Genomic DNA, 16,103 nt, shown 5'->3' on the forward strand with positions numbered 1-16,103 from the left:
GCTACATCAAATCTTATTTTAGCCCCTAAAGAAAAGCCCACCATAAACATAATAATTAAAAATAGTATTGATGTATGTTACCACTTTCCTTCTTCGTCAGACAGCGGGGTGACTGTGTGAGCCTGGCCCTGCCCCCTCCTCCCCCCTTCCTGCCATCTTATCACTCGACAGAGGGGGGATGGATTTTAAAAACACTTACCTTACACTTGTATTTGTTCTCTCTAAAACACAGTGTCTGTAAAGGTGGGGGAGACTGTCTTCCCCCTTCCTGCCATCTCTCTCTGTTTCTGCTGATGTGTAAAATATACAAAATAACGTTTTATATACTTACTCTCTTGTTAAAAGGTGATGAAGTTTGCAGCGTAAGCCAGCCATCAGTGTTCTAGTTTTAAGGTTTTGCATACCTCAAAGCGTGTCTAAAAGTATCTTGGCAAGAGAAAAAAGCCTAAATCCGCCTAGGCCATTAAAAAGAAACCGAATTCCACGTTTTACAAATGAACAGACACAAATGCAGACTTGACTACTTGGCAGTTGATTAAAGCAGATTTGTCCTTTTTCATCTCTCAAAGGTTTGGGTCCTGTTCAACACTGGGTACAGAAATATATTCAATATACAGTCATTTGTACGTAAATATTTTTTAAGTTGTAAGAACTTAGAAATATACATTTGATTGCATTTAAAGTGGCTGTAGACAACTTATCATAATGAAGTAGTTGATTGCACAAATTTGTAATGGATGTAGAATAAAGACGACATTAGCATTTAAATTGGCTCCCGATAAGACTCGCTTTCTCTATGAAATTATGTCTGGCTCTGAGTAGTGTTTTCCCTTTCACAATAAAAGCCCAAACACAATACTTTCTGAATCACTGCAGGAAGTAATGTGCTAAAATGCAAATACAAAGAGCTTACAGTAGCTCCCAATTAGTTGAACAATTGGAAAACCGCAAGGACTGTGGAAACACCTACTGGCAAAGGATTGTGGATGCAAATTATGCAAAGAGGAAGAAAACACATTCTATCTAAAGCTATAAAACACAATCTGCATATTGACAGTATGAGTACAACAAAAACAGTATGCATGTTGATGCAAACGACGATGTTCAGTAAACGATCAATCAAAATCGAAGGATCCAATGTATTTTTTAATGGAGCAGAAATAGAACTAGTCTCCCAGTTCAAGTATCTTGAACAGAGAGTGTCATATTGGACTCGCACTTGACTTTTTAAGAAGCATATCCGGAAAGTAACCAATACCATTAAATTCAACTTGCAACATTTTAAACAAATTAGACCTTTTCTTAACTGTCAATGCTGCAAAGTCATACCTCCACTGTATGATTCTATCCCACATTGAATACTGTTTTACAAACTGGTCGTTTGCTTGTGCCACACACCTGAAACCCATAGAACAGCTGTTCAAGAGAGCTATCCAGGTGTTTGACAGAAAGCCACAGTCATACCACCACTACCATCCTTGAAAATCACAATTTCTTGAGTTTTTGACAATTTTAAGTCTTTTAAAAGTTTTTTTTTTTTTTAAATAATATTTACATGGGCTGGCCCCCCTCCCCTTGGAGGGGGGCCACACACACACACACATTTATATATATATATATATATATATATATATATATATATATATATACAGCAGAAATAAATAAATGATATGCAGAAAGAGCATGAGCAGCATACAAGCATTTACCACATGGCAGTACAATGTAGCAGCTATGATATATAAAGTGCAAGATAAGATAAAAAGCGCTACATAAAAGTGCAAGAGGAGATACACCTGTGTTAAAGTGCATTTATTTAGCTGTGATTACACGTCTGTTTGTTGCTCACCATTCTTTAAGTTGACCTTTAAAACTATTGAGAGTGGGACAATCCCGTATCTCAGTTGGGGGGCTATTCCACAATGAGCTGCCTTTAATGGAGAGGACATTTTGTCCAAAGGTGGTCCGTCTGTGGTGGACTTCACAGTCTCCTCTGGTTTCTGACCTAGTGCTGCGTCCAGTGTGTTTTCTGTGGATGAATTCCTCCAAGGGGAGGGGGGCCAGCCCATGTAAATATTATACAAAAAAAAAAAATACTTTTAAAAGACTTAAAATTGTCAAAACCTCAAGAAATTCCTTATTTCTTAGCAGCAATTCGGTTTCTTTTTAATGGCCTAGGCGAATTTTGGCTTTTTTTTCTCTTGCCAAGATACTTTTAGACACACTTTGAGGTACAGTCACCCCGCTGTCTGATGAAGAAGGAAAGTGGTAACATACATCAATACTATTTTTAATTATTATGTTTATGGTGGGCTTTTCTTTAGGGGCTAAAATAAGATTTGATGTAGCCCCGGTCCACAGCAGGGGTTAGGGGAGACCGTCACACACACACACACACACACACACACACACACACACACACACACACACACACACACACACACACACACACACACACACACACACACACACACACACACTTGTCAGTTTTTATGCATACTAATGTGATTTTTTTAAATTTTAAATTGTATTTAAATTGTATTTTTTTATTATACACCATAAGGCGCAACAGTTGGGGCTTTTCACACCTGTGAATACACATCACCCCCCTCCTATCGACGGATCTCACACCTACTTGGGATATCACACCTACTTGAGATCTCACACCTCGATCAAAGGGGAGGCGGGACTTAGCTCATTTGCATAATTGGGGGAGGTGTGACCTGTCACTTTTGTATGCATACTAATGAGACGAAAGCGGGATCATTATTACTACTGACTTTTTGTCGAAGCACTTAAGATATTCATTGCTATCGGGATGTTAAGAGCATTCCATGGTATATAACAAAAAGTGTATCTCGAGCCTTCTACCCCACCTTTAAGCGTAGTCTCCTCAATTGAACATTAAACTTGGGATATTTGGCCATCTTACCAGTCTTACAATCATTTTTCATTTCTAAATTGTTTTCATCTTCTCTCAAAATAATTTAGTCCAGCAATCTCTCTGAGGATATTTTTTGTGAGTGTTTGAGAGTGAGAGAGAAACAGGGGTTGCCAGTGTATGCCTGTGTGTTGACATCACTTACCATCTCTGTGCCATCTTCTGAATCAGAAGAATTCAATTCAGATTCCATCATTGCAGGACAGTCAGAATATCTCATGGGAACCTGCAATGGGAACAGGATTAAAACCACTTGTTTGCAGAGGGCAAAGTGTTGTGTGTATGTGTGTGGGTGAGGGGTGTGCAAGTGTTCACATATAACTTCGCAATTAGAAAGCTATATTATAAGGAAGCATTTAATTCTATCAAATACTTTTCCTCATTCACGTCGTCACCATCTTTATTATTTTCTTTGATTGTTATGAATGCATTTCATAATGATCAGTGAAAACCATTGTTAATGGTCATCATGAGTTTTTTTAAAGCATTAGGTAGATAGTGTATTCTGTCTGTTTGCATATCACCCTACTTTGGAATGAATCCTTGAACCAAAGATAAACTGAATGCAGACTTGTAAACAATATATCACAATAACCTATTTAAAGAGCATCTTGCAGGTTTTTATTTTTTCTACATTTATGCTTAAACTTGCTTGAAAATCACAATTAAAAAAGTGAATGCAGGATTTTATATGTTTTACGAGACATAAGTAGGGTGGCCATTTCCATAACACCAAAAAGGAGGACACTTTGGGATTATCTTTTAGTTTTTATCCTGGCTTCACTGAATCCTTCACACTCAAAACACAATAAGACTCTAGTGTACTAACCACAAGTTGAATGTCTATTTATGATACTTTTGCCCTTTCCTGGCTGCTTCCAAGAGTTTTTTGTTTGTAAGGAGTCTCTGGTACATGTCTGTGCACTCAAATGTGAAGTTGACACAAATTTGCAGCTCTGCCTTGACACTGTCCACATCCAGACGATTTCTCTCATTTCTCCATGCTGAGGTCATCATTGAGAACACACGTTCTGTATGTGCATTGCTACATGGGATGGAGAAGATGTAGGCGCTGATCTTCCTCAGATTCACAAGTGGGACTTCTGCTTTGGAAAACAGTTTCAGATACCGCTCCTCACTGTGGCATCTTTCCATTTCTGAAGAGCTGAGAATAGCTTCCACCATGCCATATTCCTCATAGAGTCCATCCATGTCAATGTCTTTCAGGCTGCAGGCTTGGACTGCATCACTGTATTCTCCATAGGACACAGCAGTTGTGAGGCCAAGCTTTGACACTTTACTATGAAAGCTATTCTCAGAGAAGTCATACCTTTCACTCACGTATTTCTTGGCTCTTTCATAGAAAACAAGAAAATCAGCCTCACATTTCTTAGCCAGATCAGGGGTTAGCTGCTTGAGTTTGTTGTTCACAGCAAAGCCAAAAAATGTGTCCTTTAACCTTCTCTCAAGTTTCCCTTTCAGTTCAGTCATTACCTTAAACACAGAGGTTATGCTGAATGATTTGGCCTCGAGTGCTTCAATGCAGTCTGAAAACACTTTCAGAATGTGACTGAGGAAGAGAAAATACATCTCAGATACTTCGTTGCCATCCTCTCCAAAGCATTTCCACAAAATCTTGGAGCATTCCTCCTCACCTAGACTCTGAAAGTAGCTGGTCAGGGGTCTCCAACACTTCAGGATTCTGTCAATAGATGGCAGCAGAGACAACCATCGCGTGACAACGTGCCGCAGCAGATTGCATTCCTCCACTTCCACAAACTCGCAGAATTCCTTCAACTGCACCGTTCTGCTAGCTGAGATGCTAAAATGGCTATACACCTTAAGCACAACATTTTCAATGTCAATATCCAAGTTGCTTGCTGCATATCTTGTTGCATTGTGCAGAATATGGGCTAAACAGTTTGCAGCGAGCACGTCTTTTTGAGCCTGTTTCAGTTTCTGATAAACACTGTTGTGTTTTCCATAGTTAACGCTGGCGTTGTCTGCTGCATATGCTGAAATTTTTTTCACATCTAGTCCAGACATCTCCAGTTTAGATAGCAGCTGATTTGTTATAGCTTCCACTTTTCGTTGCTATCACTGTAAAAATCCAACAGTGCATGTTGCACGCCCTCCTCAAAGTGAAAATATCTCAGTACAATGGGGAAACACTTGATCGTACCTTTGTTTGATGCATCACTTGCCACTGAATAATGCAGTTCATTTTCTTTTATGTAATCCACATGCGTCTGGACAGAGTAGGGTGCTAGGATATTTTCGCACAAAGCTTTGGCTTTTGTTTTTCCACAGGTCATCCCTTTTGCTATTGATGAGTCGTTGTAGATTGTGCGATCAACTTTTATTCCACAGTCTACACTCCTGTATGACTGGTGATGCTTGACGGCATGATAAACTTTACAAAGTTCTGCTGCGGAGATTTTGTCATCTTGAGGCGATGAAGCTTCACGGAAAAACGATAAAAGTGAAGAGGCACCTGCGCTTTGATCGTTGCTTTTGTGCTTATCTGTGTTAGCATGTCTGTCGACAGCACCTTTTCCTTTGCTACTTACGTCCACATCGCAACGACACAACGTGCAAAAAGCATGGAAGTCGTCCTTTCGGCTTTTTGTGAGGAATCCATGCTCTTTCGACCATTCAGGATTAAATGAAGTCTTTCGTTTCGGCATTTCTGCGGTTTAACCTACCGCTAACTAGGCGGAGTTGGCTCATGAGCTAGTCTGCTAGCGCTAACGTCACTCTGTGCCACAGTGCCATGCCGTGAACGTGACGTCAAGAAGCACATGGCTAATTGTTTACGTTTATTAACCAATGAAATACAAGATATTTATTTGACATCACATTCAGCCAATAATTTGTAAGACCACAAGTCTTACAGGGATATATACTTACACATAACTTATTTTTTGTATTTCTTTGTATAATTGTCTATTTTTTTTTTATACCCTAAAAGTATAAAATGGGGATCACCTCAAAAGGAGGACAAATGAGCGTCCAGCTCAAGGCTGCGCCGGCAGACAGACACAGACATTGAAAACCGGACTGTCCGACCTAAAACCGGACGGATGGCCACCCTAGACATAAGGGCAGGAATTCAGAGGGAAAGGAGCAATTTTGAGCTCTGCTCTTAAAAACGGCTTTTTTTTAAGGTCATATGTCAAATGTGTCATATTACATCACACAGGGGACACATCTCCGCTCTCTGACCGCGGGTATAGTAGAGTTGCGTTGAGTAGAGCGGTTGGTTTTAAGGAGCTGGTATTTTTCGGTAGTTTTACATTGTATTTCACCATTTGTAATCATGGTGCAGTATTGTGTTTGTGCAGGTAGCACAAATACCAGCCTGTCAGGACATCGAGTCCACTATTTCACTAACAGGAAAAGAAAGCTAGCTAGCTTTCGGTCCTGGGTTCGTTTTGTGCAGACAAAGAGACGGGACTTCAATGCTGCGTCTGTGACGAAAAACGCGGGAGCGTCGGTCAGAGATTCAGCAAAACGAAAACGTGAATTGTGCACCGTAAGTATTGTTTTTCTAACGTTTGCTAACTTCCAAATTAGTCAGTATAATGATTTCAATAATGACAAGCAACGTGTGTTTTGTATTTATTGTTGTAAGTTAATGTTGCTAGCTTGTTAAACCCACTTGCTAAGTCATAATGGATAATGTTAGCTAGAATTGGCGTGGGGACTTTATTTGCATATCTAATGGCGCAGTTACTATTTATTTTCATGTGTAATCATGTGTTTCATGTGTGTGTTTTCAAGACTTTGGGAGACAACAGTACTGCAGATTCACCTACAGCCAGTGATGCTGGGCTTATAGACCCAGAGCAAGAGGTCGTCTCTCCACTGGTTCCTCAGCCAACATCTGTGCTTCACTGCGGCTCACAGTGTAACCTCAGACCTTTCCATCGTTCATCAGGTAAATGTAACACAGAAGTAGCGCGCCCATTTTACATCAAAACACGGTAAAGACTCTGGATAGTTTTTGTACATGTTAAAAACATATTAGAAAAACATCTCAGTATGATGCAGGCTGTTACAACTCCAAGACTTGCTATGACCTCAATAATTAACATATAAATGAATTAAAACATCTCAGCCCGAATGTCAACACAACCTGAACATAAGCTTTGTAAAGGTAGATTGTATGGCAGGGCTGTTGTTTATGGCAGGCACAATTATATAATATATATCTTTTTATCCTAGCTGTCCAGGTACAGCCCAGGATGGTCAGTGTGGGGTGTCCAGTCCTGCACACAGTGATGATGAGTCATCTTCTGTAACCATGGACCACCCTGGGGATATGCCATGGAGCCCAGAGGAGGAAATGATGAGCGAGTCGTCTGACGAGGAACCATCAAAAGAGCCACTGCAGCGAACTAATATTGATCTCAAGTAAGGCTTCTTTTAATTTGAGATGATGTGTACTGTATTACCAAATTTTGTGTTTTTCTTTTTTTTTTTCAGTGCTGCTGACAAGTTCATTGTGTGCCAAACCCAGCTGATGTCCTTGTTCACCATTTTCCTTTCCTGTTGTGGGGAAACCCAGGGTAATGTGGAGCAGCAAGAGGGAATGTATATAGAGATAAAACAAGTAAGAGGATATGTGTGAATTCCACTGATGTAAAAATAAAGGTTGTATCATAACCTGTATGTAAATGTTTGTTTTATTTTATTTTTATGTTTTATCAATTCACTGTGTCTATACTTCATTAGTTTTATGGTATAATTGATTTTTGACTGACTAAGAGTTGTACTGGCAATGTTCTGCTTTTCACATCTCTTAGGTATGTGCAGCATGTGGGTATGAGCGTTTTTGGCAGAACAAGCCAATGCTGTACAGAAACATGCCAGCCTGCAACCTGTTACTGAGTGGGGCCATCCACTTTTCAGGTTGCATGGCTACCCAGACAATACGAATGTTGAAACTGTTAGGGCTTCAGTGCATCAGTGTCGGCACCTTCTTCCGCCATCAACGCCTGTACACAATCCCTACTATCGTGCAGGCATGGCAAACTGAGCAGGCTGGGATCATCCGAGAACTGAAGGAGATGGGGGGTGGGCTAATCCTCTCTAGTGACTGCAGGTAGAACACTTCAGCTTGTATTATTGATATCAAAAAGAGGTCAAAACAATATTTAAATTACATTCATTTAGCTTTATCCAAAGCAACTTACAATAACTGCATTGCATTGTTTTTTGGGCTTTAACGTCTGAATTAAACTATTTTTGACACTCATACGTCAGACTCTCCTGGCCATTGTGCCAAATATGGCACCTACTCCTTGATCGAGGACAGAATAAACAAGGTTTTGGATCTTCAACTTGTCCAGGTAAGTTAACGTCATCAGTCACACAAATCAGATGTGCTTTCGTCTGATGTGACACGGTTAGTGATATGACTGCATAATGTTGTTTTACAGAGCTCAGAGGTCCCAAGCAGCACCTGGTGTGAACTAGAGGGTCTAAAACGCAGCATTGAGTTCCTTAAGGACCAACACATGCAAGTTTCAGCCTTATTACGGACCGAAATCGGCAGGTAAAGACACACAAGAACGAACAGACATATGTACACACAAAGATTCTTGGCGCACCATATTAACAGCAAAAAATGCATTTTCTTACTAGTTATTAAGTAATTAAGGTGTTGTGTTTCACTCTTTAGGTTGCCAAGTGGGTGCGGGAGGAGTTGTGTCCAGGAGGAACAACTCATTTCTTTGATATCTGGCATATTGGTAAAAGTATGTATCTTGATGTTGGTAGGTTTGATTAGGCTGAAATTTGTTTATAATTACATTTTCTTTTTTAACATTTTGTTTCTGTTGTGAAACAGGTCTAGGGAAAGCTTTGGATGCTGCTGCAAAGGAGAGGGAGTGTGAGGACCTGAAGCTGTGGAGGCCAGCCATCATCAATCACCTGTACTGGACTGCAGCTTCCACTCCTGATGGAGATCCAGATGTGATGGAAGCCAAGTGGCAAAGTATGGTGAATCATGTTCAGGACATCCATGAACACGGCACTCCTGCATTTCCCTGCTGTGCACATCCACCTCTGGAGGGAGAAGCAAGGGACAAGGAGTGGCTGGAACCAGGTAACGTACTCTGTACACTGTGTTGCTGAAACATCTTAGTCGTCCAAGTGCTTGTTGGTGCTTAGTTTATTTTGGTTCCAGAGCACTCCATCAATATATAACCCAAAGTGTGCTAACACATTAACAAGGCGTTATATAAATAACACCTGATAGTATCACACAATCGTGCTTTATCAGTGTAGGTAATACATGCATATGTAGACAATTCTAGTAACATCAGAACAAAATATGTGTTTGTACAGGAACAACTGCAGCCATTAAACTGGAGAGGATGACTTTGAGAACAGCATTGGTGAAGGATGTCCGGAAGTTGTCTCCACAGCATCAGACCTATTCCCTGGAGGCAATTCACTCCCTCATCCTCCACTTTGCACAAAAGCACACTGGGTTCTCCTTACTTGGGATGTACAGCAGGTAAATATGATGTGATGGTGAAATAATGTGTACGGCTTAGGGATGTTAATAATTAACCATTTAACCGTTAACGAACAATACGAAGTTTAACCGACTAATGCTATCAGTTAAACAGTTTATTCACATATGTACAAACAACTTGTGAACTGCATAATCTGATTTTTCTACAGGCTTCTCATGGCAGCCCTGCACTTTAACCACAATAGCAGCAGAGAGGTTGATCGAACCAATGATGGTGAGGTGCGTTATGCAGTTCGCTACCCAAGGTTCTGCAAAGGTGGCTGGGTAGTTCGCCCTATCAAGGAGAAGCCATCTTACGGTTAGCTGTTTTACTCGGTCCCTAAATATTATTTATTGTGTGATGCATCTATAATATCACTGAATGTGATCACTTGTTTCCTTCCTTCAGCATACGCTGCAGCCCTGATGGAGTCTCTGAGAGAGGGCTACTCCAGGTCACCAGAGACTCTACGAGAGAGCAGTGCAGTCTTGTCCTCCACTGCCCCTGCCCCCCTTTCCACTTCCTGCCATGAGATCGCCAAGGATGAGGCAGTTGGCCTTTATCTGGCACGGCATTCCCGGTTTAACACAGGAAATTAGTGTGAAACCAGCAGATTTTGTGGTTCACAGTTTTCAGGGTAAGATTATTCTAAATTGACATTTGTTTATTTGTTAGATAAAACCTGGTAAGATATTTTGATGGTGCAAAAATCAAAATTAATATATAATAACAATATTTTCTTTCTCTCTTCATAGGATATGTTTGGACAGGTCCCAAAGTTTGCCGCTGTATTTACTCCCTCCATCTGACAAGAGGGAGCCTCGTTGAGCTGCGATAATAATATTAAATAAATGATTCCATATTCATAAATGAAATGATATGCAAATAACATTTTCTTGGCTGTGGACTTGTACTCTACATAATTATGTTGAGGTCATGGTAATCTAATTCAATAAACAATAACTGCAATGAACAGATAGCATTTTCTGACTTCTAAAATGACTGGATATGGTGTAATTTGTTAAATGATTCTGTGTTGAAAAATGTATATCTTCAAAAACTGCATTGGTTTATTAGGGCGGGCCCTACTATTTTTTTTTTTGTAAATCGATCGAGGGGAGTGTTCAAATAACGTATTTTGGTGGTTATTAATGAAAATACACTATTTGTTTATTTGTGTAAATTGAAAAAATACCACATTTACAGCATAGGTAGACAAAATGTTTGGAAATGCATGTGTATGCGAACACATAGTGCGAACACACTATGATTGTGATTAATTGTATTAATCGTCACCAAAATGAGGCCACTCAAAACCTTTGTAAATTCCTCCTCCTTCTTCTGGGAACTGTCTTCTGATGGCAGACACAACACATGAGGGTAAGGACTTCCTAATGTGCCTGCCTAGAACTCCATAGGCCCAGCGGATGACCTGCCTGTAAGCTGTGTAGCGGTATTGCCTGGGGATAGGGACACAATATCTACAGGTAAACTTGATAGCCTTGTTAACATCATCAACAAGTGTTATATCATCTACAGGTTCTGGGTTTTGAAACCTGCTAAACACTCGGGGTCAATAGCAACTATATTATCTTTAATAGTATTTATCTTTTTAATTGTAATCTAAACATACTCATGTCTGCTTGCTTGAAGCGGGCCATGCTCCTACCTGAAGTTCATGTAGGCCAGGCCTATTCAACTGGCGGCCCGCGGGCCGGATGCGGCCCAGAACCAACTCCCGAGTGGCCCAGCCTCCCGTAGCCAAATTCCTACAATAGTACAGACCATGAACGCAACACTCCGCGTTGCATAGAAACCACCAAACCACAACGCAGCACGTTTTTTGAAATTGCATCTAGTGGTGCTAGTAACGGTGGTCCTATGATAGCAACTCTAAAACATGTCCCTCTCAACTCTGAAGCGTAAACAGAGACAAAACGGTAATTGATCTTGTGGAGCAGATCCAAGTCAAGCTGGACCTTTTCGCTACCGACTTGAGCACGGGTCGGATGCTGCATTTTCCGACGCTCCCCAAACACATCACATCTCCGGCACAAATCACGGATGTGATGACAGATTTCATTGCGAGGTTGAAAGAGAACTTTGCCGGTCGATTGGATGGACTTGCTCTGCCCACAGACGTGATGATGGGCTTTGCCAGAGACCCCTTCACTGTTGCAATAGAGGGGGAGGTATCAACCGGAGCAAAGGAAGTGGTCCCCTGCATCGACAAGGGGAAATATACACTGGAGCTTATTGACATGCAGCGCACTAACGGGCCAGCGAAGTTTTGGAGTGATGTCAAAAAACAGCAGTTCCCTAACGTTCAGAAAGTAGCGATCTGTGTGCTCAGTATGTTTGGATCAACATACACATGTGAATCAAGCTTTTCACACATGAACTCAATCAAAAGTAGCACTCGCTGCTCCCTGACTGACAGCACTCTTCACCAATGTCTTAGGATTGCATTGACATCCTATGAGCCAAAAATCACTGCTCTTGTTCAAAACAAAAAATGTCCCTTCTCCCATTTAGAAAGTCAGCGATGACAAATCACAAATGAGGTGATAATAAGCACCTAGAGTAGTTTACTATAGTAGACGTGTTGTGTAGTATTCATTCATATAGTTACCCGTATCCCTTTTTACGGGTTTGTGCACTGAAGGGTTTGACAGTTCTTTCTGTATTCATTTAAGTGCACTTTGTAATGTGTCTGGGTCAAATGTGACCAAAACGTATGATTTTTTTGTTGTTACTTGAAAAGTGAAAAAATATTGCTACCTCTTTGTGTTGCATTGGAGCTCTTTAGCTGTTTTTTTTGTATGTGAGGACATTTATTAAGACTGCTATTATTGTATTCAGTAAATGCACTTTGTGATGTGCCTGGTCCAAAAAAAATAACCTGAATATTTGACTTCTAAAGCAAACAAATGTAATGCTCCAACTGTGCACTTTTTTTTCAGATTCTGTTAAATTAATGCTAATTTGTTGTGTTTTTATGCACTTTTTGACCTACCTTTGTTAGATGAACAATGAATACAAATTGCATGTTTTTCATCGCAGTAATATGTGTTGGTTTAAAATGTGTCACTACCCGCTTTTTACAGGCCGCTGAATGTCTGGCCCAGCTGAATTTTGTAGTTATAAAATCTGGCCCAACTGAATGTGTAGTTGAATAGCCCTGATGTAGGCTATCTGTAGCACAAAGGGATTCAGACAGCATGCTTCAAAGCCTGGGTGCAGTGTCAGGCATGTTATGTCTGGTCTGGGGGTGAGGTTCTCCTCCAGGGCCCAGAAGGGATCCACCTCCCTGCAGCACATGCTCTCCACAGCTGAGGTCATGGGCTGGCATTCCCCACACAAGCACCTACAAAACAAAACGTTTATCAGGAAACCGTATTAAATCTCTCTCCCCCCCTTCGCTGCTCTCTCCCTCCCCTCCGGTACACAGCACCGTAAGACGTAGTGTGGATTTGCATTAGGTAACGCGAGATACGGCTGATACTTGCGCATTAGTTTCTGCTATGGATCAGTATCAACAGTCCTGCCAGTAACGTTAGTATATTATCAATGCTACTTTAGTTATAGCCTGATATATGATAGCTAACTTTACAATGTTGTGATGTGACGTTAGTGTTAAATATGTTCTTTATTCTCGCGTCCAGGAGAGAAGCTTTAAAATGAGACTAAATGGAGTCTCTGAAAAGATTCAAATGGGATACTTTAATTAAAAAAGGCGCGGTAGTGTTACAGACAGAATATTGTTCCGTCAGACAAACAGCTGTGGTCCGGTTCTCCTGAGCAAGAAAGACAGCGGATCTCTCCCCCGGCGCTGCTATATATATCCTCTGCTGGCTCCTCCCCGCCAGCCGGCTCACCTCGTCTCCAATGTCCGTTATTGCATTTAAACAGAGGATAGGTTCTTTTCACATTCAATATATGCTTAACACGCCGTTTCTCCTCATATTCTCTTTCATCACTTTTCATTTAACACATTCTAAACGCTGTAATCAATACTCTAAACAATACTTCTCGGCTCGTTTGGTTTCCGGTCATTCCGGATGTTGTCACATGCTACTCTCGTCTGTAAACAATGTATTCAAATAAACTGTACCTTCATTTAATATTCAGCATGATAGTATCTCGACATCTATAGTTGTAGTGTTAAATCAGTAGGCTTCGGTTTGCACCACTCCATATCATTTCGCTACTAAATTCACCTCTTCAGGAAATCGTATATTAGCCACATGCTAAATGCTAACCGGAGATGAAGGATTTTCAGAATAAAAGCTTAACTGCTTGTGCACAAGAATTTCTGGTTTTTCAGTATAAAAGAGCATTAAAACTGACAGCATGTTTAAACTACATTTCCCCATTAAAACATTGATTTTAATTTCTAACAGTCCCTCCTTACACACCTAAAAGGTGTGTATAATACTGAAATCAATGAGTTCTTCATCTGAACTTTGCATATTACATATCTCATATTAACAAACATACAATCAAATGGAATGGTTTTACAGCCGGCTTTACAAAAATACAAAATAAATTCTTGTCTGTGTTCAAACATAAAAGTTTTCCCTTGTGTATAACTTCTAGTCTTTACATTCAATATCATTCTTCAAAATAGCAGCAATGGCTTGGTATCAGAACATTTCTTCCTCCCTCCTTTCACAGAAACCGTTCTCATACCACGCTCAGTGTTAAGGCACTTGTTTTTACAAAGTGAAAAGAAACAAACCATTTTAGAATAGCAATGATTTATACAACATGAAATCTACCATATTAGAATAGTATAAAATAATAATGTCAAATACAATGGACTATCTTAGAATAGTGTAAAATTAATTGGAATAATAAAAATATACTATCTTGGAATAGTATGAAGTAAATTGAAATGGATTCACTCCATTTTAATTTTGCTCACTTCTTCACATGATATCATTTAAAGAATCACATCGGCTGGACATTCATTGATCAATCTCATCTCCGAACATCCATATCATTTAAACTAACTCATCATTGTCATCAACATCTGTATACGGGGTGGGTCGTCTTGTTCTGCTAGCATTTGTAACTGTCTCCTCCTGAGAAATTTACCCTCCCTCCTTTCATACCATTTAAGGTATGAAAGTAATATGTTCTCTAGAAGGGGCCGTTGTGCGTTCTACTCTGGGGTACGGCAGTCTAGACAGTCATTTCTGGGAGAAGATTTTGGTCAGTTCCAACAGTTGTAGAGTTTCATCACTTAAAAGTTCCTACTCAGTACCTTTGGGTGGTCTGTTCTAATGCAGTGATAAAGTCCCTGAAATGGTGTGAAAACCGGTGGAATATCAATAACTCATTATACTAATTTATTTTCAATTATGGTCTACTTAAATACCTATGCTAACCCCTTTTACAGTGTGTGGAACCTTGGGTGCCCGAGCATGTGATAATTACTCCCTCCTTTAACAAGGATTTTAAAAACAGAAGTCATTTCATTAATGGTTTGCAGTTTAATTCAGGAATTTACACCTATGGCAGATATGTTTCTCCTTTAAATAACATCTCTAAAAGTCAGGTCATCTGGTGAATGGATGACCTTTAGGAGCTGGTGGCGCTTGTCTTTTAAAACTCATACTCTGGTGCCGTGCGCTCCCTCTGAAGCTGCAAGTAAGATTTAAAACATCTGCAGGGTGGGTTGAGCGACCCCTTCTCCCTAAACGATGTTTGTTGTAACAAATATGTACCATCACAATGAGTGATCCAAGGCCCCGCATGTATTACTCCCAACTACATTAGTTTTTTTTTTTTTTTTTAATTAAACTTTGCTTTCGCTCTTTGCCCAGTGTCATTTTAAAACTCTACATCTTGGACGAAAAACAAATGTTATTTCCACCTTAATCTTCCCTCCTGAGGTAATAACCATGCCACAATGGAGAAATCAATACTCTAGATTGGAACACCATCTTTGGCTTGGTACTAGCTCTACCTTTAACATTTTCCATACTAATAAAGATTTGTCTGCTTTTATAGAGTGGTTACTAAAACCATCCCTTTAAACTGTAGGTCTATACTGTAACAAGTTCAATCTTCCCCAAATTCACACATGAATAAAAATTTCTTAAAGAATAATTTGTTCATATGATGAAAAGATTGAATAATATGTTCTACCCTCAGTGTGTTTTTAGGGTTATTTAATAGTTTCCTCTTTTTTCTTTATAAATTCACCAATTTATTAATTCATGGCTGATAAATCTTTTTCTTTACGTATTTCTCGTTGGTGAATAAGTGTGTTTATGTGTAAACTCACTCACTCCCGTTTTCCTTCTCTCCCCCTCTGGTTGTCAAGCCACGACCCCCTCACATTCTGCCGGACCATGCCAACTCCTCCGTTCTTTCCTCTCCTCCGTCCACCTTCTCCTCAGTCCATCTGCTCTTGGATCCTTCCGCTGTAACTCTCTTCAGTGTCCCATCTGCTTTGCTTTTCATCTCCTCCTTTACAGTCTCTACTTTGTTGCATGGAGGGCGTATTCCGCTCTCATGTCCCACACTCTGCTCTTGTGCCCAAATCTTGTGGCTCAGCTTGGAACTTCATGTCCTGTGGGGGACCGATGAGAGTGTGCCTTTTTATGTCACCTGGTTTTGGTTCTTGG

At 40.2% G+C, this 16,103-nt stretch overlaps 2 protein-coding genes across 5 annotated transcripts in view; one reads left to right on the forward strand and one right to left on the reverse strand.

Moving 5' to 3' along the window:
- LOC307037901 (general transcription factor II-I repeat domain-containing protein 2A-like) overlaps positions 1–16,103 on the reverse strand; it is a 120,889-nt gene that overhangs the window by 27,942 nt on the left and 76,844 nt on the right. The window contains exon 4 of one of the 3 annotated variants that reach the window (XM_079679108.1): positions 3,084–3,164. The exons of the other annotated variants lie outside the window; for them this stretch is intronic. Coding sequence (XP_079535234.1) covers positions 3,084–3,164 — 81 coding nt within the window. The remainder of the gene's footprint in view (positions 1–3,083; positions 3,165–16,103) is intronic. 3 annotated transcript variants of the gene reach the window in all.
- On the forward strand, positions 6,578–10,364 carry LOC307037904 (uncharacterized protein). Of its 2 annotated transcripts, XM_079679114.1 has the most exons (10): positions 7,453–7,553; positions 7,747–8,045; positions 8,207–8,292; positions 8,383–8,498; positions 8,625–8,700; positions 8,793–9,050; positions 9,293–9,464; positions 9,635–9,783; positions 9,874–10,102; positions 10,221–10,364. In XM_079679114.1, the coding sequence occupies exons 6-9, from the start codon at positions 8,921–8,923 to the stop codon at positions 10,062–10,064; spliced, it is 642 nt and encodes a 213-aa protein (XP_079535240.1). In that variant the 5' UTR covers positions 7,453–7,553; positions 7,747–8,045; positions 8,207–8,292; positions 8,383–8,498; positions 8,625–8,700; positions 8,793–8,920; the 3' UTR covers positions 10,065–10,102; positions 10,221–10,364. The 2 variants fall into 2 exon arrangements, with proteins under 2 accessions (XP_079535239.1, XP_079535240.1); XM_079679113.1 differs by lacking the exons at positions 9,293–9,464; positions 9,635–9,783; positions 9,874–10,102; positions 10,221–10,364 and adding exons at positions 6,578–6,878; positions 7,166–7,354 and having other exon boundaries at positions 7,427–7,553; positions 8,793–8,916.

The sequence above is a fragment of the Notothenia rossii genome, assembly GCF_949606895.1.
Source record: "Notothenia rossii genome assembly, chromosome: 4".
Lineage (NCBI taxonomy): Eukaryota > Metazoa > Chordata > Actinopteri > Perciformes > Nototheniidae > Notothenia > Notothenia rossii.